Source organism: Callorhinus ursinus, unplaced genomic scaffold (genome assembly GCF_003265705.2).
Source record: "Callorhinus ursinus isolate GAN/ISIS: 27379988/994484 unplaced genomic scaffold, GSC_fseal_2.0 scaffold16, whole genome shotgun sequence".
NCBI lineage: Eukaryota > Metazoa > Chordata > Mammalia > Carnivora > Otariidae > Callorhinus > Callorhinus ursinus.
Window position 1 is genome coordinate 3,605,503 of NW_027397078.1, and position 22,470 is coordinate 3,627,972.

Sequence of the window (22,470 nt, forward strand, 5' to 3'; positions counted from 1 at the left end):
TAAGTTTATTTATTTAAGTAAACTCTACACCAAACGTGGGGCTTGAACACTCATGACCCTGAGATCAAGAGTCACATGCTCCTCTGACGGAGCCAGCCAGGCACCCCCAGCTTTTCTATTATAGCTTCTCCACCGGGTGTTTTGTTTTAAAATAATTTTATCAAGTAGGCCATTAAATATGATATAGTTTTGAGCCAGGTCGAACTTAAACCAGTGAGTAATTACATTTTATTCTGCTCTCATAAGCACATAAAAGATTTTGCTGGGAATATGTGTGAAGTGTTTCTTGATGTGTCATTAATGTCGACTCCGGTTATTGACTTTGGATACTTCACAGACACCAATTTCATGACTCAAGAAATTGCAACAAAAATAGGAAAGTAATCTTTTCAGATGCTGTTTTGTTGCCTGCCAAAACTTAAACATATGGTGCAGGGGGATAAGGGCATTATGTTCACAGTTTGGGGAACTGATGCTTCCGTCTGTGTATAATCTATTAATGGTATTTGTTGTCAAATTATAGTTTTTGGTTTTCATGATTTCATTCTTTCAGCAAACATTTTTTGAACGATGACCACATTCCAGACATCACACTGGGTTCAGTGGAGTTTGCGGTATCATGGGGAGGACAGACATGCAATAACAGTTAGGTGGGCACCAGCTAATTTGTGCCAAAGCTGGTGCAGTTTCGGATGAGTCCTGCAGGTGAATAGGAACTGGCCAGGTAGACAGGGGAGGGCACGGTGGGAACTGGGAGACAGACCTGGCAGGGTGGACTGCATGTGCTGAGAGCAGAGACGTCAGAAATGGCCTGGCTTACTTCAGTATTTAGCTATCGTTTTGATTTTTAACAGGAAATATATATATTGTGCACGGTAGAAAATTCAAATAGCTCCAGAGTGAAAATTAAATCCTATCTTTCCTCTGATCCCCGGCCAACTCAGTTCCCTTCCATAGAGATACCAGGGTTATACCTTCATGTGGATATCCTTTCAGGGAATTTTGCTGCATTTAAAAACCTGAGATAGATTTTCTTTTTTCATTTCCCATGCAAAAGGTAGTGTGCTATACAACTCATTCTGCACCTTGCTTTTCTTTTTCTCCCCCACTTAATGCATTGTATGTAGCACTGCTGCATTCTTTTTAGTATAATGGCTACAGACTTCGTTATATGAAGGGACCACAATTTATTTAGTCGGTACGCTTTGGAAGAGGCATTTAGGCCTTTTATAACAATGTGTTGTTATCCATCCTGTGAAACCGATTGGAATAAGTGAGCAGTAGTCCCAGAGTGCAGAGCTGAGGGTCATAAACGTATTCGCCTCTTAGTTCAGATTCTGTTAGCAAACAAAAAGTCCAGCATATTTAGAAAAGAACCAAATAGAATTTCAAGAAGTGAAAACCAGTCATTGACATTACAAACTCAATGGATAGAGTAAAGAGCTGAAGAGAGAATTGGCAAACCAGACAAATGGATCTGAAGCAATTATCCAGAAAGTGGTACAGAAAAGCAGAAGGAAACTACATCCACGTGCTCCAGCATGACACAGCAGTGAGCCATGATGCACCAGAGAGCAAGTCACCAAATAATTCATATCACACATAATTCAAAGACATACAAAATGAAACAACACAGATCCACAATTAGACTCTAGGGGCATAATAAACACCCAGTTCAGGGTAGCAGTTTCCAGGGGGTGGGGGGGTGAGGGCAAGTTCAGGTCTTGATTGGGAAGAATATAAAGGGCGCTTAGCTCTCTTGGTAAGGCGTTGTTGATCAAGCTGAGTGATAGCCACCTAGAGGTCTGGTAGACCATTCTTAGCCTGATAAAGTCTTGTGAAATGTATTAAATATACAAAAGAGTGTATATAACTTAAAAAGTGGAATAAACACCTCTGTGTTTACTGTCCAGCTTAAGAAACAAAATTACCGGTACCTTTGAACCCCCCCGTGTATATTCTTTCCCAATTATATTACTCTTTATCCCCTATATGTAGTTCTATTTTTGGGTAGCTGATGTATTTCATAGTAAAGTTTTTTGTACTTGCCATAGTTAACTTACTAGTATAGGTTATCGTCAATTTAAATTCCTCCTTTTTTAGAATTGTTGTAACGATCATCTGAGTTAAAAATTATGTATTGTGTGCCTCTGATTAAATTTCTCAATGCAACACATTTCAGTATCTTCCCGAGTAGGTGATGTTTTAAAAGCATTAATGAAAATTAACCTTTTATCTGGCTCCATCAGTTCTGATCACAGAGAACAGAGGTATGGTAGTTTCTTGGCTAGTGCCCTAGGAAAATACTTTTTAAAAAGATTTTATTTATTCATTTGAGAGAGAGAGAGAGAGAGAGAGAGCGAGCACACAGAAGCAAGGGGAGAAGCAGAGGGAGAGGGAGAAGCGGACTCCCTGCTGAGCTGGGAGCCTGACATGGGGCTCGATCCCAGGACCCGGGGATCATGACCTGAGCCGAAGACAGATGCTCAACCATCTGAGCCACCCAGGCGCCCCGAAAATGCTTTCTACAAAAGTCTGAGTTCATGCTGGGAGGGCAATACGGGGAAAGTCTCCTTTGGAAGATTAAGAAGAGTCATCGTGGTGGTAGTATGGGAAGAGGAAAGACAGACAAAAACCATCTGTGGAGTAGCGGTTAAGGACCTTGTGTTAGAGCAGTGGGACCTTAACTTTCCATCTGTAAAAGAAAGGTTTCCTAGTTGTGAGGTCGGGTGTGAGTTAGCTGCAAGGCTATTATTGACAGTCTAGAGAAGCCCCCTGCAATTTCTCAGAAATAGTGTATTAGTCAGCTCGGGCTGCTATTAACAAAACACCACGGACTGGGTAGCTTAAACAAGAGAAATTTATTTCTCACAATTTTGAAGGCTGTTAAGTGTAAGATCAGGATGGCAGCATAGTTGGGTTCCGGGGAGGCCTCTCTTCCAGGCTCACAGACGGCTGCCTTCTCGTTGTGTCCTCACATGGCCTTGCCTCTGTGCACGCATGCGCAGGAAGAGGAAGCAGGTGTCTCTTCCTCTTCTTATAAGGCCACCCGTCCTATTGGATGAGGGCCCACCTTATGACCTCACTTAACATTTATTTCCTCCTCAAAGACCTTATCTCCAAATTACAGTCATGTGGGGGGGGGGAGGGGTTAGGGCTTCAACATAGGAAGTTTGAGAGAACACAGTTCAGCCCATAGCAGATAATTTATTTTGGTTGCTTGTCTTTGAATTCAGGTGAATTCTTAAATAGGTTTTGTTTTCTTTAATTTGCAAAAACACACCGTCATCAATTAAAAGTTTGGGGAGTACAGTTCTGTTTCTGTTCATTGATGTTCCCATGTGTTATGTAGGTGCTGTTGTGGGCTCTAGTTTCGTGGCTCTCTAAAATAACTGCGATTAGTGCATCCCATTATTTCCAGTGCTACTGAACTGCAGAGCCTCTAGGAGGGTTGATTCTATAATATGCCTCATAAAAACCACTGAAAGGTTTTTAACCGGTGAGAGTGCTTGAAGTGTATTCATTAACTTGGGCCAAATTCTAAAGGCTAATAAATGTGGGTACCCTTGCATTTTGTGGCAGGTAAGAAGTTGAAAATAAGTAGTTGCTTTTTTGGGGTTCAGAACTAAGTGTCTTTTCCTATAAGACATAAGGTAATTCTTTGTTAACAGATGGCTACTGGCTAATGTCCCCATAGTCTACTGTCATTTATTGTGTGGCTGTGGTGGGTCAGATGCAGGAATGGCTGGTGAGTACTCCCTGAGCGTTGCCCTTGGGAGAATTAGCCCTGGGGATGAGGGAGGGGCTGTTAAAAAGGCCTTCACAGTGCAGTGCAGTTGTTGCTCTGATAACAGAGACTGTGTCCTGGAGATGCATGGTGAGCAGGGTAACCACATACGGTTGTATAGGTTGTGCCCTGAACAATTCCACAGAGCATCTTTCATGTGGAATTCTGCGAGGGCAGCCCTGATTGTGGAGAATCCAGTCCAGTCCTGAGGTATCAGGAAGGGCTTCCCTGCCAGGAAGAAGGTGATAACTATATTGTGACCTAAAGGATAAGTAGGGCTTAACCCTGTGAGGATGATTAGAGAAGACAGAGTGCGGAGAGACTTCCAGACAGAAGCTCAGAGGAAAGATTGATTAATTTCTGTCAAAGGGTAGCTGGTGTTCATCATCTGAAAGTCTTGGCTGAGCCTTTAAAGAGTGACAGACAGGTCGGGAAAGTGGGTGATAATCCACTGTGGTAACCTTTGTAGTCCTTTGGCAGTTGACTTGAATTTGATTAATGTGTGTAATTGAAGGGGAAATACACAAAACAGCAATTAAAATGTGTTGAGTGATGACTTAGCCACAGGTGGTACTGTCCTTGATTCTGGAAAATGGCAGAGTGTGAAGCAGAAACAAATAAATCATATACCTGGTCTAAAACAGAAAACTGATACTATAATTTGAAAGGTCCCTAGACCTAATCCAGGAATTTCCTGGCTTCCCATTATCTTCCACTCAAACATGTCTGTGAATTTTATTTTAAAAGCATTTTGAAGAAAATGTGTTTAAGAATATGGGTGGTCATCTATACTGTTGGTGTTCGAGGGGTTGAATCAGTGATACTCTCTGTTCCCTACCAAAACTTTGAACCAATTGGGAGATAAAGGAATCGGGTCAAAATCTCTCATTGATTAGTGGCAGAACTTGGAGAGTGTGGTTTAGGGGGTGTGGCAATAATGGGATTCCTGAGGCTGTAACCCTGGATTAGGCAGAAATAGTCCCTCCAGGCCTGGAGGTGTCGAGCCAGCATGGGCCTCACCTAGAAAGAGGCAAGTGTAATCAGCCTACACTTGGGTGTACCATATTGGACTCCTCCAGTCGAAAGTTCGGTCATGGAGCCCGAGTCTGCCTCCCTGGTCCTAGTTTTCAGTGAAAGGCTCTTCCAGTCTTTCATTCTACACTAGAATGAGGATCTTCCTTTTGTAAAGATCGTCAGAAGGTTATATGGTATATGGTCACGTGTGGAGAAGTGCTATACGGCACAGCAAGGATGGGAAGGTTTTTGTGGTGGCTCACCCAAGAGCTTCATGGGACAGTATAACAGTTCTCCCATCTCTGGTGGTGGTAAGCAGATATCTAAGACCTCAAATCATTTCTTCTTTTTATTCCTGTGACATTCCATATTTGGGGAAGCTACTTACAATTGGTGGTGGTTTTGAATCACAAAAACGTGTTCCATCTTGGTCTTAGTCAAATGTCTGGAATGCCAGCTGCTGGAGAAGAGGGGCATTGGATGGGAGGGTGAACTCTTGACTGATGGGCTTGATTTTCACTATTTTAGTGTCTCATATACTGATCGGAACAAGACAGAACTTGTATCTTAAAGAGCTATGGACTCCGTTTCTTTCTTTCATCAAAGTCATCCTCTATCAGGGTAGCATTACTCCCAGGCTGGCTGTTTGGTGATTCACAGATTTTCTGGAGTATTATCAAGAGTTACTGGATGTGGAGCAACTAGAACTCTCATACACTGCTTGGGGGAAAGGGGTTGTCACAAAATGGCATAGTAACTCTGAGAAATGACTTGGCAGATTCTAATAAAGTTAAACACACACTTGCCCTATGACTGAGCAACCCCACTCTGGGTATTTACTCTAAAGAAATGAAAACACGTTCATGTAAAACCCTGTTCATGGATGTTCAAAGCAGCTTAACTTGTGATAGCCAAAAGCTGGAAACAAGCCAGCTATCCCTCAACAGGTGAATGGATAAAGAAACTTTTGTATATTCACACAATGAAGTACTAGTCAGCAGTCAAAAGGAGTGTTAATTCACTGCTTGGGTGAATCTCAAGGTACACAGTTTCCCAAGTGGGAAAAATATTTTGGCAGTTTTTTAAAATAGTAAACATAGATTTACCATATGACCCGGAAGTTCCACTCCTGTGTATCTACCCTAGAGAAATGAAAACATGTCCATGGAGACTTGTATGCAAATATCCAGAGCAACATTATTCATAGTAGCAAAAAAGTGGACACAACCCAAATGCTCATCAACTGGTGAATGGATAAGCAAAATATGGTATATTCATACAGTGGAATACTGTTCAGCAGTCAAAAGTAATGAAGTACTGATACCTTCCTTCCACACAGATGAACCTTGAAAACATTACACTCAGCAAAAGAAACCAGATACAAAAGACTACATATGTTATGACTCCCATTTATATGGAATGCCCAGAAAAGGCAAATCTATAGAGACAGGAAGTAGATCAGTAGTTGCCTGGGGCTGAGAGTAGGAAATAGAAAGTGATTACAAATGGAAATGTTTCAAAATTAGGTTCACTTTCTTCGCACACTTGTGTAGCTGGGTGTGGAACAGGGTGCTTTCTTTTCTCAGAATTTCAGATGAAGCTTTCGAGCTCAGAACAACCCCTGTGTGCTGTAAACAAGCCCACAGTAGTAGCCAGATGGAACTGGTGATCCCCTACTCCCAATTGCTCATATAGTGGAAGTGAAACCTCCTTAGAGAACAGTGCATCCGTGCACCTATTCCCCAACTCCTTAACAAAGGCTTATTAATAGAGACATCTAAATATTACAGCAGGTGGATGGCAGTCTAGAATTAACAGCTAGCTGAGTGTCGACTTATTCAGCTGTCCTCCCAACAGCTTCAGTCACAAATGCAGGAACTGGCACCTGACTCATGGGGCCTAGTTTCTTTAGTGGCTGCGTGGGGTTTTTGAACCACACTTTGTCCATAATTAAATTCCTTCCTCATACCACCAGTTTTTGGATGAGCACATATATCCACTGTATGTGGAGGGAGAGGTTTGGTCTTCCTTTTAAAAATTAGAAAAGTTGGCAGTTGTACACCGTCAGCCCAATATGCTAATACAGTGGTGAAGTGAGTTGTTTTAGTACCTCCATGGTGAAGCAGTCTTAAATTTTTTTTTTCCTGAAAGAGTCTTGAATTTTTGCATCCTTGGAGTTCACCATCTTAAGCCCTGTCAGATGTCAAAGGAATTTCATCCATCTTTGCTTTCTGTAAGATTTTGAAACTACATTCTTCCCTGATATTAGTCAGATATGTGTGAAATCAGTGATTCTTTTTCTTCAGCAGCTGACATCTTATGTGCTACGTTTCTGGCCCACATACGTAATAGGTTATTTCTCTTTGTAATCGAGAACGCTATGATGTTGATCCGTAAAATCTTCAATGCCTTTGTTGATCTCCATCATTTTTTTGCATGGATACCGACTTTTTTGAGCTTTTAAAGAAACTTAATGTTTTGTTTTAATTCCTTGTAGTTAGGACCTTTTTACAGTTCCCTATCAGAGGATGTCTTCCAGATCTAGCAGATGAAAATATGCCATTTTTGATTTTTGTACACCTTTATCCTTTTCTTACCAAAATGCACCTCCGCAGTCCTAATATCTTACTCTTTCTTGAAGTGGAAGACAGTAAACATGAACTTAATATCATAGCGATGACTCTGTTTCTTTGTGCCATGAACTACAGTGATAATAAATATGAATCTAAGATGCTTGAGGAGTAACTCAAAATCTGCCTTGAGTTAGCAGTGTATCCTGTTGCTTGGTATCATTTTGGTCAAAACTCTCAGGATGGGTGTTGACCTTGTGTCTTTGCTGTGGTGTTTTATGTTGCCACATTTTCCCACAAGGGGGCAGCAGCATCGCCTTCACTGTCTCTCATCTTTAAAATGGGTGCATTGGGCCCAGGTAGGGAGGGAAACATTTTGTCAGTACATAAAAACAATATTCATCAGTTAATAGCACTTCTAGTATGATGGTGATGGTTACTGGAGAGAGGAGAATACGAGGGCATTTCCTGTAATTGAGGAATTTGTCTGCAAATATAAAACTCCTATAAGGAAAAATTTCCTGTTTCCCCTTTATACAATACTCACAGCCAACACTTCTGTAACCAGATGTGTGGGGATTTTCCCACGCCAAGCAGTTCTCCAGCTCTCTGATGGGTAGTGACTGGTTGTCCTGTGATTCAACTCAATTCTGACACTACCTGCAGATGGCATCAGCTCCCACAGGGTAAGGGCTCAGTCCCACAAGAGCCCCCCTCAAACTTCAGATGTCAATCACAAGTCCCAGGTGGTCACCTGCACTTCTGGCCGAACAACTACACATCAGAGGTTCCCATGACACCCTCCTCAGGTTCGGTCATTTGTAGAATGGTTCAAAGAACTCAGGAAAATAGTTTACTTATTTTATTCCGGGTTGATTATAAAAGGATATAATTCAGGAACAGCCAGATGAAAGAGATACATAGGGCAAAGTATGAAGGAAGGAGTGTAGAGCTTCCGCGCCCTCTCTGGGTGCACTACCCTCCCCACACCTCCACATGTTCACCAACCCAGAAGCTGTCTGAGCCCCCATTGGGGATTTTTATGGAGACTCCATTACTTAGGCATGGTTAATTAACTCATTGGCCATTAGTGATTAACTCTACCTCTTGCCCCTCTCCCCTACCTGGAGTTTTGGGGCGGGGTTTAATTTTTCAACTCTGTAATCATAAAGTTCGTTCCCTTGGCAACCAGCTCCCATCCTGTGGATAATGCAGGAGCCTCCAACCACCAGTCATCTTATTAGCATACAAAAAGACACGTGGCACTCCCCGATTCCAAGGGTTTTAGGAGCTCTGTATCAGGTGTCCCAGTTGGGACAAAGACCAAATATATTTCCTATTCTAAATGACAGTATCATGCCTCATCTTTCATTAGAGTAGTAGTCATCGTGAAGACCCTGTGCTAGCATGATTTACCTTCTAGTTACCTCCAGTAACAATGAGGTAATACCGTAATACCATAAAGAAACCGTGAGTTCTGGGTTCTGGGAAGCAGCTATTGATTTGGAAGGAGGATAGTCTTCTGTAAATGATTTACTTTGATTTCCTGATGAAGACATGAAAGTGAAATCGTGTGGCAGGTAGCCTTCAGACTCTGCAGGTCATCCTGCATTATGATGAGTGTTGAAGGGCTATGGAATCATCTCTTGTCATGTAAAACTTGATCAGAAAATAACTGCCTGACCAAGGAGTGAAGAAGAAATAATAATAATAATAATAATAATAATAATAATAAAAACCAACATGAGCTCCATCCGGAGTGGAGAGCAACCCCAGAGAACCTTGAGCAGAACCCCACTCTGGTGACCTCATCACCATCCTGCCCAGGGAGGAGCTGCGGCTGCCACAGCCAGCCCTGGTCACCATCCCCAGCACTGTGACCCTGAGCAGCAGGGCTGGGGCCCAGCAGCTTCCTGCCACCCCTCCTCAGCCCTGCCACCACCCAACGTGGCTCCATGGGCAGGGTGGAGGGAGTGGTGACCCACCAGCAGGGACAAGAAGGTCATCGTGACAAAAGTGTAAAGAATAGTAAAATGGTTCAGTGTCAGAAACAAATCCGGTTTCATCCACAGGAATGACACCAAGCTATATATACTTGTCCACTAGACTGCCATAAGGAAGAGAACCCCCAGGAAGCACCTTCCCAGCGCAGAGGGTAGAGAAACTGTGTGGTTCGATGCTCCTGACAGAGGAAAGGGTGCAGAGGCAGCAACTGTTGTGGAGAATGGTGGGGAAAGAAAGAGGGCGCCAGGCCCAGCAGTGCACACCTTACTCCGTACAGAGACCCTATGAGTGTTGACCAGAGTCTTCCAAGCCTCCTGTGTAGGGCGAAGGGCGAAGGGCGAAGGGCGAAGGGCACTGACAACCAGGGTACAGGAGAACAAAGTAGACCAGGGAGACAGACTGTCCATCAAGGTTAGAAACTTGGGATTCTCATGAAGGGGAGCAGGAAAATCAAGGAGAAGGGACCCACGATCAGCAGCCACCTCAGTGTAGGGACCTCCCCAACTTCAGTTACCAGCACAGACACCCAGGAAACCCTGACCTGCAAGATGGCCGAGAGGCCGCAGCAAAGGGAAGTCCTTTCGGAGGCTGAGCAGGGAGAGACTAAGTGCTAGCTTACCATCTCCGACATCATCCCGGTTAGTCACCCAACAAGAAGAAATGAATATGAAGTGCCAGCAAATAAGACCTGAACAAAAGATCGGTGCTGAAGACCTCAAGTGCTTTCCCCGTAACCTGATGACCCGAACGAGCTGCATTATGGGGTTTTTATTGTTTTTTCCCCAAAAGACGATATCTTTTTTTTTTTTGTAATGATCAACATGTTTTTCTTTAAAGGCTGGCTTTTTCTTCTACACCCTTAAAGGTTTTATTTATTTATTTTAAAGATTTTATTTATTTATTTGATACAGACACAGCGAGAGAGGGAACACAAGCAGGGGGAGTGGGAGAGGGAGAAGCAGGCTTCCCGCGGAGCAGGGAGCCCGATGCGGGGCTCGATCCCAGGACTCCGGGATCATGAGCTGAGTGAAGGCAGACGCTTAACAACTGAGCCACCCAGGTGCCCCAACCTTTAAAGGTTTTAAAACTGTTTTATATCTGCTTGAGATGATTAAGAACCTCGTTTTTAATTTGTAATAAACTTTTATAATTTATTTTCCACAAAAGTCAACCAGGTGCAAGTATCTGTTAATACGGATCTTTAATAATAATAATAATAATAATGCAGTACAGACACAGAGTTTGGCTTACAGAACTGTATTTTTCTAGGGGCACCTGGGTGGCTCAGTTGGTTAAGCATCTGCCTTCGGCTCAGGTCATGATCCCGGGGTCCTGGGACCGAGCCTCGCATCGGGCTCCTTGCTCAGTGGGGAGTCTGATTCTCCCTCTCCCTCTGCCCCCCCCCACCCACCAAGCTTGTGCTCACACTCTCTCTCAAATAAATAAATAAAATCTTGGGGAAAATAAAGAACTGTAAGGGTGCCTGGGTGGCTCAGTCGGTTAAGCGTCTGCCTTTGGTTCAGGTCATGATCCCGGGGTCCTGGGAGCGAGCCCCGCATTGGACTCCCTGCTCAGCGGGGAGGCCTGCTTCTCCCTCTCCCTCTGCCTGCCACTCCGCCTGCTTGTACTCTCTCCCTCTCTCTCTCTCTCTTTCTGTTAAATAAAAAATAAATAAATAAATTCTTTTTAAAAAAACTGTATTTTTCTAGATTTCACATATTGTTCTTCAACAATGTCTTGAGTTCTCATATGTCTTGGTGATAAGAGACATTATAGAACATTATGCACAGAATATAGTAAACGTAGAACTTTCTTTTTCTCATGGAACTTGCTCCATTAACGGCAAAATGAGATGGGGAGCATTTTTAGCATTCTGTCTTTTAATACCGCTAGCAAAGAACTGACTATAGAGAGAAGTCAGAAATCTTCGCCCTCAGAACTGTAGAAAGTGTCTTGTGGCGATTTATGTTTTCTTCACATATCACTCACTTTTACTGTAGCGTATGGGCCTTCTGTCCAGGACCAAGGGAGCAACACTCCTTCGCTGTGGAATCACATGCTTATCCACAGTTTTGCTGAGTTTTTTTTTTTTTTTCCCCTAATGGGAAACCCCACCTGAGACCTGAATGAGACCTAAAGACTCGCAGCTAATTATTTTAGCTGTATCGTAGCCACAGCCCTAAGAAGACAGCTCTGTAGTCCTGGAACCATGATCATATACATTTGCACTGTGGTGTTTAGCTCCCCGAGGGGTATAATTACTTCCTCCTTGATACCCAGTACTTGCAGTGACCTAAACAAAAGCATTTCTTTTCTTTCCGTCTTCCCCCCGCCCCCCTGCCTTGGGTGTGTGGCAAAAAGCAAGTTGCATTTTTAGGAGCTAGAAATTCCTGTGGCCTGGTCCTTGCTGGCAGATGGCCACAGGACTGGCCTGAGGGCTGTTGCTGGTACAGATCAAAGCTCAGCAGTTCTGCTTTGTGCTGTCCTTGGCAGAAATGACTTTGCTTCTTATTCCATCTTCCTACCTCAGAAGCCTGAGAAACGAGACACGATCACTTGGGAAAGATACTCAGTGCCGTGATAACCAGGAAAGGTACTGTCCTACCGCATCCTCCTGGTGGATGAGGGACTCGTGCTGGAGGAGGTTAACCCTTTAGAAGGACCATGCAGCTGCTCCTAAAATACACACTTAGTGCCTGGGCTCTAAGATTACTTCTGCGTTTCTTAGTTGTTGCAAATCCACTGTGTCATTATGTCCGTGCTCTTTCTGTCCTTCTGCAGGCCTGATGGTTTGTTCTCCCCCCCACACTCTGTTTCAGGGCTCATCGTTGGGGTGATCCTGAGGTACGGCACCCCTGCCACCAGCGGTCATGACAAGTCACTCAGCTGTACTCAGGAAGACAGGGCCTTCAGCACCTTATTAGTGAATGTCAGCGGGAAGTTCTTTGAATACACCCTGAAAGGAGAAATCAGCCCCGGCAAGATCAACAGTGTAGAGCAGAATGACATGCTGAGGAAGGTGAGCTGGGGAACACTCAGCCATTGGGGTCCTGACATGATTTTTGACTTCCTGATTCCATCTTGGCCTTGGGGAGAGAAATCCTTGCAAACTCCTAGAGCATGGGTACCTTCCTGGCTCCCAGTTTTGCTAGGAAGCTTTGGGGCTCTGATGAGGAGAAGAAAGAACCAGATGTGAACTTGAGCCTGTCAGCTTTGTTAGGATCAGGAGCTGACGTGGGCCGCCATGTTGTGCTGTGGTTTGTACGTCACCATTCAGCCTGTCTATCCATGCCCATGTCTTCCTTACGATGTCTCTTGTTAGGGTTTAAGGATGGGGTTGTTTCTTTCTTAAAATAAGATTGGTTTCGGGCGCCTGGGTGGCTCAGTTGGTTAAGCGACTGCCTTCGGCTCAGGTCATGATCCTGGAGTCCTAGGATCGAGTCCCACATCGGGCTCCCTGCTCAGCGGGGAGTCTGCTTCTCCCTCAGACCCTCCCCCCTCTCATGCTCTCTCTCTCTATCTCATTCTCTCTCTCAAATAAGTAAATAAAATCTTTAAAAAAAAATAAGATTGGTTTCACTTTGGGCACCTGGGTGGCTCAGTCGGTTAAGCATCTGCCTTTGGCTCAGGTCGTGATCCCGGGGTCCTGGGTTCGAGCCCTGAGTCGGGCTCCCTGCTCCGTGGGGTGTCTGCTTCTCCCTCTCCCTCTGCCTCTCCCCCCACTCCTGCTCTCTCAAATAAATAAATAAAAATCTTAAAAAAAGAGATCGGTTTCACTTTAAGCTCATTTATTCAGTGTTCCCGATTGTAATTCTTAGTTCTTCCTGGTTCTTTTGCCGTATTCTACAGATACTTACTTAGTGCCCATTCTCATTGGTGAGTGATGCCAAAGGCTTAATGAATCTTTGGAGGGGGAAATACCTTGTTGTCTTAGGATTTGAGTCCAATAACTGTTTTTCATTTGACGTTGGGGGTAGCTAAAATGACCAAGGGATCATGTATCTCTTCACTCGGGTGATTTCCAAGAGAAGCAAGAGATCTGTATTTATCCACTTATAGTCTCTTATTCTGTAGACCCAGGCTTATCAGCAGGGAGGCTTCTGTCTAAGCTCTGGGCGATCCAGGTTGTGGGGAGTCTCTTTTCACATAGAACAAGGCTAATGCGTGTGAAGGCTTGCGGTCAAAGGCAGGGTGTAGCCTGTGCTCTGCAAATTAAATTCTTACTGTTTCTAGGATCTACCCTAATCCTTAAGGAAAATTAGTCTCAACCAGGAGCATAATGCCCATCTTCTCTGTGTCCTTAAAGGCAGTCCTAGTGAACTCTTCTCTCTCAACCCCTCATAAGAATGCCTGGGATTTCCATAAACATTTGTGAAATTAAATGCAACCGAGAAAGCTATTCAGTGCAATCACCGTGCTCATGGCTGTTTTGAAATGGCAGCTTGAGTCGGTCCTGGATAGGACAGGGGAGAAAAGGGAAAAGAACCCAACCCATTTCCATCTTTTAGATCATAATAGAAGGTGACGCTGACTTTCGCTCCTACTACCTTTAGGAAAAGGTTGATTCACATCCCTTCCGTTTAAACTTTGCTGCACGAAGCAAAGGTGGGAGAGCAGACAAGGCTGAGATCGTTGTTGTTAGCTAAGGGGCGAAGAGATGTGCTGAGGCAGCTTGATGCACAGGGTTGGAGTAGGTGGCAGGAAACGCTCGTGCTGGTTCCCACGTGACTGTGGCCCCAGCGTCCTCATACTGAGTGTTGTCCAAAGCCCTTTCTCATTCTGACGTTCCCTGTTTTTCACACTACTCCTGTCTTCAGCAAGAAGATCGAATAAAATGTAATTTGCAAGAACCATTTCACTTTTTTTTCAAAGATTTATTTATTTGACAGAGAGACACACGGAGAGAGAGGGAACACAAGCAGGCGGAGGGGGAGAGGGAGAAGCAGGCTTCCCACTGAGCAGGGAGCCTGATGCGGGGCTTGATTGCAGGACCCCAGGACCATGACCTGAGCCAAAGGCAGACGCTTAACAACTGAGCCACCCAGGCGCCCCAGAACCATTTCACTTTTAATTAGGCTGGTTAACATTTCCAGTTTCTAAAGAGAAATGCTAACTTGACTTTTTTTTTCTTTTAAGAGACCGAGAGTGGTGGGGGGAGGGGCAGAGGGAAAGGGAGAGAGAGCATCTTAAGTCCCCCCCACACAGGGTTCCATCTCATGACCCCTGAGATCGTGACCTGAGCTGAAATCAAGAGTCGAACACTTAACCGGCTGAGCCACCCAGGCGCCCCCTAAGTTGACTTTTAATAATTAGAGTGAAGCTTTAAAATTAATTTCAGTAAGAGCCAGTCAATCTACCAACATGAACAAATTCTTTAAAAAGTTTGGGATGTGTATAGACTGCTTAATTCTTTTCTGGATGTGATAAGATTTTGCTCCTTAGTAGTTTCAGAGTGATTTCTGGGTATCGAGCCTACAAAGTAATTTCAGTCCCCCTAGAGCCGCCGAATTTTCATGTTGATGTTGAGAAAGCTGCTAGCGTCGTTGGCGACACTGATCCAGGCCACATCAGGTCTCACAAAAGGCTGGTCACTCAAAAGAGACTTAAATTCAGTAGAACAGTGTCAATAAGTGGTTCTGTGGGAGGATCCAGAAAATTAATAAAGAATCGTGACAGCATCTTTTATTGCAGTTGAACCTTTATAAAGGCTTGATAAAAATCAAGATGTTTTTATTTCTCATTTAAAAAATGTCGGCCGGAAGCTTTCTGTGAGTCCTCAAAATTGCACTGAACTGTAATTTCTTTTTTATTTTAAGATTTTATTTACTTATTTATTTGATAGAGAACACAAGCAGAGGGAGTGGGAGAGGGAGAAGCAGGCTCCCTGCCAAGCAGGGAGTGCGACGTGGAGCTCGATCATGACTGAGCTGAAGGCAGACACTTAACCAACTGAGCCACCCAGGCGCCCCTGAACTGTTATTTCTTAATATATATTAAACAACACACCAAGAGCAGGAGTCAGAGTGCTGTATGGAGAAGAACATGGCCATCCACAGGGGGAACTGTGGCATCTCTCTTGTGACGAGTCCACGATTTTTCACATTTATCTTATTTGCTTCGAATATTCAAACTTTAGTCAGTGGCTGAAAATATTAAGCAGATATTATAGCACCAACTGGTATTTTTTTTTTAATTTTTTTATTGTTATGTTAATCACCATATATTACATCATTAGTTTTTGATGCAGTGTTCCATGATTCATTGTTTGTTCATAACACCCAGTGCACCATGCAAAACGTGCCCTCCTCAATACCCATCACCAGGCTAACCCATCCCCCCACCCCCCTACCCTCTAGAACCCTCAGTTTTTCAGAGTGCACCAACTGGTATTAAACTGGAAATTGACTTTTCTTTTCTTTTCTTTTTTTTTTTTAAGTAGGCTTCATGCCCAACTCAGGGCCTGAACTCATGATCCTGAGATCAAGAGTCGCGTGCCGTACCAACTCAGCCAGTCAGACACACACCCCCCGACTTTTTTCTTTTTAAACTTTCAGGTAACGTTTGATCCGGAGGTCTTTTTCAACATCCTTCTGCCTCCAATTATTTTCCACGCTGGCTACAGTCTAAAGAAGGTAAGAGGTTTTTGCAAGTATTTCTTAAAGCATGGGGATCTCTGTGTTAAAGTACCTACATAATTTTCAGGTTTTTCCCTTCTCCCACATTGCTTATTACTGTGTTCTGCACCCACTCAGAGATTATAGTTGTCTCATCCTCAGTGATGCAGCTCTGTTTTAAAATCTGGAGTGCTCCTATGTCGCCGATAGGAATATAAGCTGGCGTGGCCGCTCTGGAAAGCAGTTTCATGGTTTCTAGCAAAGCTGAAGTTGAAATTACCATATGACCCCACAGTTTCATTCCTGAGGACTTCTCCCAGAGAAGTGAAAACTTGCGTTCACACAAAAGCTCTCACATAATTGCTCATAGCATTTTATTCATAAGAGTCCCAAACTGGAAACAACCAAAACGTTTTGCCCTAGGTGCACGCACGGTTAAACACACAGCCATACCGTGGACTACTACTCGGCAATAAAATGGAACTACTGACACACACAACAATTCGGATGTACATCAAAGTCATTATGCTGAGTAAAACAAAACAAAACAAAATCTAACCTCAACAGGTCACGTACTGTATGATTTCATTTATTTAACGTTCTAGGCATGACCAAAGTATAGGGATGGAGAACAAATTAGTGGTTGCTGTGGGTTAGGGATGTTGGGGGCGAGGGGGTTGTGACTGTAAAGGAGGTCTTGGTGGTGATGGCACAGTTCTGCGTCTTGATCACAGCAGTGGATCCATGAATCTACACATACGATAAAATGACACAGAACTATTCACACACTTTGTCCCGATGTCAGTTTCCTGGTTTTGATCTTGTACTACGGTTATATAAGGTATAACTGGGGGAGGAAACTTAGTGAAGGTACACGGGACCCCTCTATACTATCTTTGCAATTTCTGTGAATTTGTAATTACTCCAAAATAAAAAGTTGAAAAAAAAAAAAGCTATCCCTATCTATCCTACTGCGCCTCCGGATTTAGGTTTTCTGTACCAAAAGATATATCTTTTTCCTGCCTACTCTATGGGGTTGTCATAGTATCTAAATCTATATGTCAGCTATTGACACGTCACAGATAGGACATGATTTTATGGGTATAAGCAATGTTATTCTCAATCTAAGTGAAGAATTTGGGAACTTCTTATCAGATCAAATGGGTGATGACTAATTTGATATCTTAAATAACTAATCTTAATGTATCATCAAGGTCATAGCTGCTTTAAAATGAGACCAAATCACTGGTTGTGAAAGCCGTTCTACGGGCTGAAAAACACTCTAGGTTCTGCAGAGCCTTCCCTCTGTCAGCCTCATTTTCCCAGAAGAAAAACAAATAACAGGCTTTGCCAGTTAGCAATTTAAGTTGTTTTTGCAGTGCCAGTCTTTCGGGCTGTCTGCTATCAGTTCAGTCTCTTTCCTTTTTAAGCAGTCCTTAGGGTGGCACTGAAATAGTTGGTTTGTAGATGGTTTTGCCATCTGTGATTAAAGCTGCCATCAATTAACTGTGTAATAACCATTCTACCACTTGACCGCGGGTATGGAAACAGATATATTCAGACCCTTTGACCTATGCACCTATAGTTGTCATGTGGACACGGGCCTTTGTTGTTTTTTTTTTTTCCAACTTGAAAAAATATCATCGGAATTACCTTTGATTTTGTGCTACAGCTCCGTTTGCTTGTGGGGCCTGTTGTCAGGGAAAGAATTCACCTGTAGGCGCCTTCACGTTCTGCACACTTCTCCCGCCAAGCTCACTCTCTCTCGGTCTCTCTCTCTCTCTGGCTCCGTGGCTCTGCATCTCATGGTAACATTCCCCAGTGAGGAATGGGAGGAGGAGTAGAAATGCAAGTCTTAGAATGGTGCACCTTCTCATCCTGATCTGTTTTAGGCTCATATTCTTGAAGCCTTTACCAGGGCACGCCATCTCCTTTGTCTCTTTTTGCCAGCCTGGAACGGAGAGGGAAAAGTAGGGGAGACTGAACCAGTCATGGCCATGGCAACCCCACGTGACTGGCCAATTAAGAAGAAGAGGAAAGACCTAGGATTCCACTAGCAGCCAGGACTAGGACTAGGAGGTGCCGTACTTTCTTCCCTAAAAGGATGTGGTAGGAGTCGAGAAGGGTGGCTGGTGTGAGTGTAATGCTCTGCGCTCAGAAGACCCGCTTTCCAGGTCTGGTGCTGCCATTTGGCAGATGCGTGACTCCGGGCGGCTCACTCCACACCTTTGAGCCTTAGATGCCTCTCATGCTCGGTGGTCCCCAAGAGCACCTTCGTGAGAATTGGATGGGCTACTCTGTGAAAGTACTTTTTAAACTGGGAAGTCGAGAGTCGAGCACTTGGTGTAATAATACACAAATAAGTGACATGGTCTACCTTTCTTATCAAGGTGTAAAATTCCAGTTCATATCAGCAAAGATGAATGGCGATGGCCAATTGTGTGTGTATGTGTGTATGTATGTGTGTGTGTCATTTTAGAATATCTTATGGGTGTATTTGAAGTGGCAGATTTATAGTCCTAATGTGTGTGTGTGTGTGTGTGTGTGTGTGTGTGTGTGTGTGTGTGTGTGTGAGATAACTGCTTTTATTTATATGGGTCAAAGATACCTTTGTTTATCAAGAAATACACATTTAAGATAACAGTTTCAAAGGCCCTAGTCCATTATCACAAATCATTCAAACACCTATCGTTGTGCCCATTTAAAATATTTTCACTCGTTCATTTTCAAACAAATTTGTGATTGAAAACACCCTCACGTGTGCGCTGGAACAATCTCTGAGACAAATGAGACCACGAGAGAATCACTGGGCAGCGTGGAGTCGGCTTCTCCGGCGTCCACACTGAGCCAAGCCACTCCTCCCGACGCGGGCGGGCCGGGGCGAAGACGCGCGTCAGGTGCGGTGGCCGCGTGGAGGGGATGGAGGTCTGGCGTCTGTGCCCAGGCTCTCCGCGCGGGGACTCGCCACGCCACTGATGAGCGCGAGAAGCAGCACGCTCTGTGTGCAGCCAACACTTGCACCTGTGCACTGCGGCCACCCTGCCCCCCTGCACCACCAGAGTGCAGCTGAGAAGGCATCTCAGTGATGCTGGTCCTGCTAGAGGTGCACCCTCACCTGCCTCGCACCTACGCCCAGGTATCCTGACCCGGCCCGTCCTGCCCCTGGCAAGCCCAGGAGCTGTGGTGCACACCTGATCCCCCCCACATCTGGACCCCTCGACCACCCGCAACATCTAGTTTCTCCCCAGGCCCACAGACTAGGGCTCAGAGTCGGCTCTACCTGCAAACGCAATCTGAAGCACAGACCCATCTTTCTACTAACACGCGGGCTCTCCTCTTCGGGTGGGTCCCGGACCCCCCTCATTCCCACTTTCTTCCGGCCCACGATGTCGCACAAGCGCACCGAAGGGTGCACTTTGCATCGCCCCTCACTCCCACACCCACCCCGGGGACCCGAATCCAGCACGCCCTACAATCGAGATGCCCTCCAGGCGCGGCACAGGGATAATAAAGGCTCCACCAGGCTCTAGTCCGAGCTGGTCCCTCTCACACGACCCTGAGACCCGCCTGTCGTGTGTAGGCTCTGGAGCAGCTGTGAGCTCAGAGCTGGGCTACCCAGCACGTGCACCCCCTTCCTCCCTGGGGCCCCACAAGCACTACCAGATCTTCAGCAGCCCACATTCCCTGAGATCTAACCTTCCAGGAGGAGAATCTGCAGCTCTTATATTCCTGATTTTTTGTTTTGGCAAATATGAATTTGAATTTACTTAATGTATTCAAACCAACCATAGGGATGGTTTACCTAAAAGAGAGCCGAATGGCAAGGGAAAGCAATTCTGGGATTAAAGTCTGTTCCTGGATACTTCACGTGAGTTGCCTTGGCCTCAGGTCTATCTTGATGGACTCCTAACCCTCCCTGATGTAAGCCCTTGATTGAGCTTTTTTAAAGGCAATTAGGCTCATAGATGTTGATTCCTTTTTTTTCCTGAAATCTAATTTTTTTGAAACACAAGTGGATAAATACATTGACTTAAAAAAAAAAAAAAGACTGGGGACAGCGACTGACTTAAAAGGCAAACATAGCGTGTCCGTAATATATATAGGCAGCACCCTCATTTGGTGACTGTCGGTGTGGCAAGCCCTTGAAGGATTCTCTTCTGAGCAGGTGGCTTAGGGGCACTAGGCGTTCCTTGACACCTTCTTCACAGCCTCAGGGAGGGCCAAGCACTGGGGAAGGCTGAAGCTAAGGCCTCAGATTGTCTGCTTAGAATACTGGCCAGAGGATACCCACAGCCCTCTGTGTGGTCACATTTCCTGGTGTCTACTTGATCCATGCTGAGTTCTCCCTAAGACCCTGTCCTTCCCTGATGTCGCTCAGCTGGCACACTGGGACTCTCTTGCCTTTTAAATTTTTTTAAAGATTTTATTCATTTATTTGACAGAGCGAGAAAGGGAACACAAGCAGGGGGAGTGGGGAAGGGAGAAGCAGGCTTCCCACCAAGCAGGGAGCCCAACGCGGGGCTCGATCCCAGGACCCCGGGATCATGACCTGAGCCGGAGGCTGATGCTTAACAACTGAGCCACTCAGGTGCCTCGCCTTTTAAAATTTTTAAATAAAGTATTCCCGGCCCCTATCAAATTAGGTTGTTTTGGGGTTTTTGTTTGTCTGGTTTTGTGAAGTAGTTCTGATTGTCCAATGAGAACAGCCTGTGCCTTGAGGGGTAAGAACCGTGCCTTAGTGTCCCAGGAACAGGGATTTTCCCCATCAGAATATCCCACAGGCTTAATGACTTTATGAGAAGTAAATTCGTGTGTGTGTGTGTGTGTGTGTGTGTGTGTGTGTGTGTGTGTATGTGTGTGTTAAGGTAACCAGTGAATGTACAGAAGCATTGAGAGGATTGCAATTTTGCCATCTCTTTCTGAATAATTGCTAGATCTTATATTGGTATAAGTATATATGCTTATATACTATATATAAACTTATAAATTTGCCCATCTTACATGGAACTATCTATTTTTCATTTCTCCACTTCCATCTCTATTGGCCATCTTTCCCAGGCTCCAAAGATTAATCCAGAAGAATATCAGGAGACACTTCAGATGCCATGAGGCCAGATACTTGGCACAGTTTTCTGAGACTGAATTAAGCAGAAAGCCCCTTAGGCAGCACTTTCATACTTCATCATTTTCAAACTTCTATCTATAATGATCTTCTAAGGTACACTAGACCTGGAAGTGACTTGCTGAATCACTAGAGTAAAAGAGTAAAATAGTTTGGGTTAGATCTATGAAAACGATCAGTCTCCTTAAACACACAGACACACACTCTTACACTCACACATACACTTTCTCAGTGTAACTTAATATAATCAGAGTAGTTTTCTCTGAAATTTACTAAGCCCTTGCTTGCTTGCTTGCTCAGTGATTATAGGACCAGGGATATTTTAAAACCACAATGTTTATAGCTAAATAGCTTTATTCCGGAGTAACTTCAGTTATTACTTGTTATAATGGAAGCCGTAAGTCAAGTTTCACTTTTAAGAGATTTTGTTGCATTTCCTGTGCTCAATATCAGAAATCACAGTGTGATTCCTGCCTCTTGTTTTATTCAGAGACACTTTTTCAGAAATCTTGGGTCTATTCTGGCTTATGCATTCTTGGGGACTGCCGTTTCCTGCTTCATTATCGGGTAAGTTACTCTTTGTCATTAATCAAATTAACATAACTTTCCAAAGAGATGAGATCCACAGGGGCCCGCAGAGTCCAGTGTTTTCCCCAGCTATATTGAGATACAATTGACACATTACATTGTGTGAGTTTCAAGTGGACAGTGTGTTGATTTGATATATTTATAAATTGCAAAATCATTACCACCCTAGTATTAGCTACCGCCTTCATCCTGTCACATAGTTACCATTTCTTTCTTGTGATGAGAACGTTTGAGACCTACCGTCTTAGCAAAATTCAAGTATATGATATAGTATTATTGCCGACAATCGCCATGATGTACCTCAGATCCCCAAAGTTGTTACTCTTCTAACTGGAAGTTTGTATGCTTTGAGCAACATCTCCCCATTCCCTGACAACCACCAGAGTCCAGGATTTCGATGTTTATGATGATGGCAGTTAAGATCTAGGGCTACATTGTGCAGCATGGTAGCTGTTAGCCATGTGTAGCTGTTTAAATTAAGATTAAGGTAAACTAAAATGAAATAAAATTTACACCTAGTCCCCAGATCTTGGTTCCTGATAACATTCTCCAGTAAAAAGAACCAGGGCACTTTGTAGAAATAGCCGATTCTAGGGCTGGGGCAGCAAATATACAAGATAAGAATAGAGCATATCATAGTGCCAAGAAGTAAGGAAGCGCCCAGAAAACAAACAAAAGGACTTGGGGCGTGTCAAAGAGACACAGAGCCAACCCGAAGGCTCCCCTAAGGCCAATGGCCAGAGAACAACAAAATAAATAACGTTGTACTGG

General features: G+C 44.2%; 1 protein-coding gene across 3 annotated transcripts in view; it reads left to right on the top strand.

The window, feature by feature from the left end:
* SLC9A7 (solute carrier family 9 member A7) overlaps positions 1-22,470 on the top strand; it is a 142,700-nt gene that overhangs the window by 45,964 nt on the left and 74,266 nt on the right. For all 3 annotated transcript variants that reach the window (XM_073901873.1, XM_073901871.1, XM_073901872.1), the window contains exons 2-4: positions 12,195-12,394; positions 15,930-16,007; positions 21,602-21,678. In XM_073901873.1, coding sequence (XP_073757974.1) covers positions 12,195-12,394; positions 15,930-16,007; positions 21,602-21,678 — 355 coding nt within the window. The remainder of the gene's footprint in view (positions 1-12,194; positions 12,395-15,929; positions 16,008-21,601; positions 21,679-22,470) is intronic.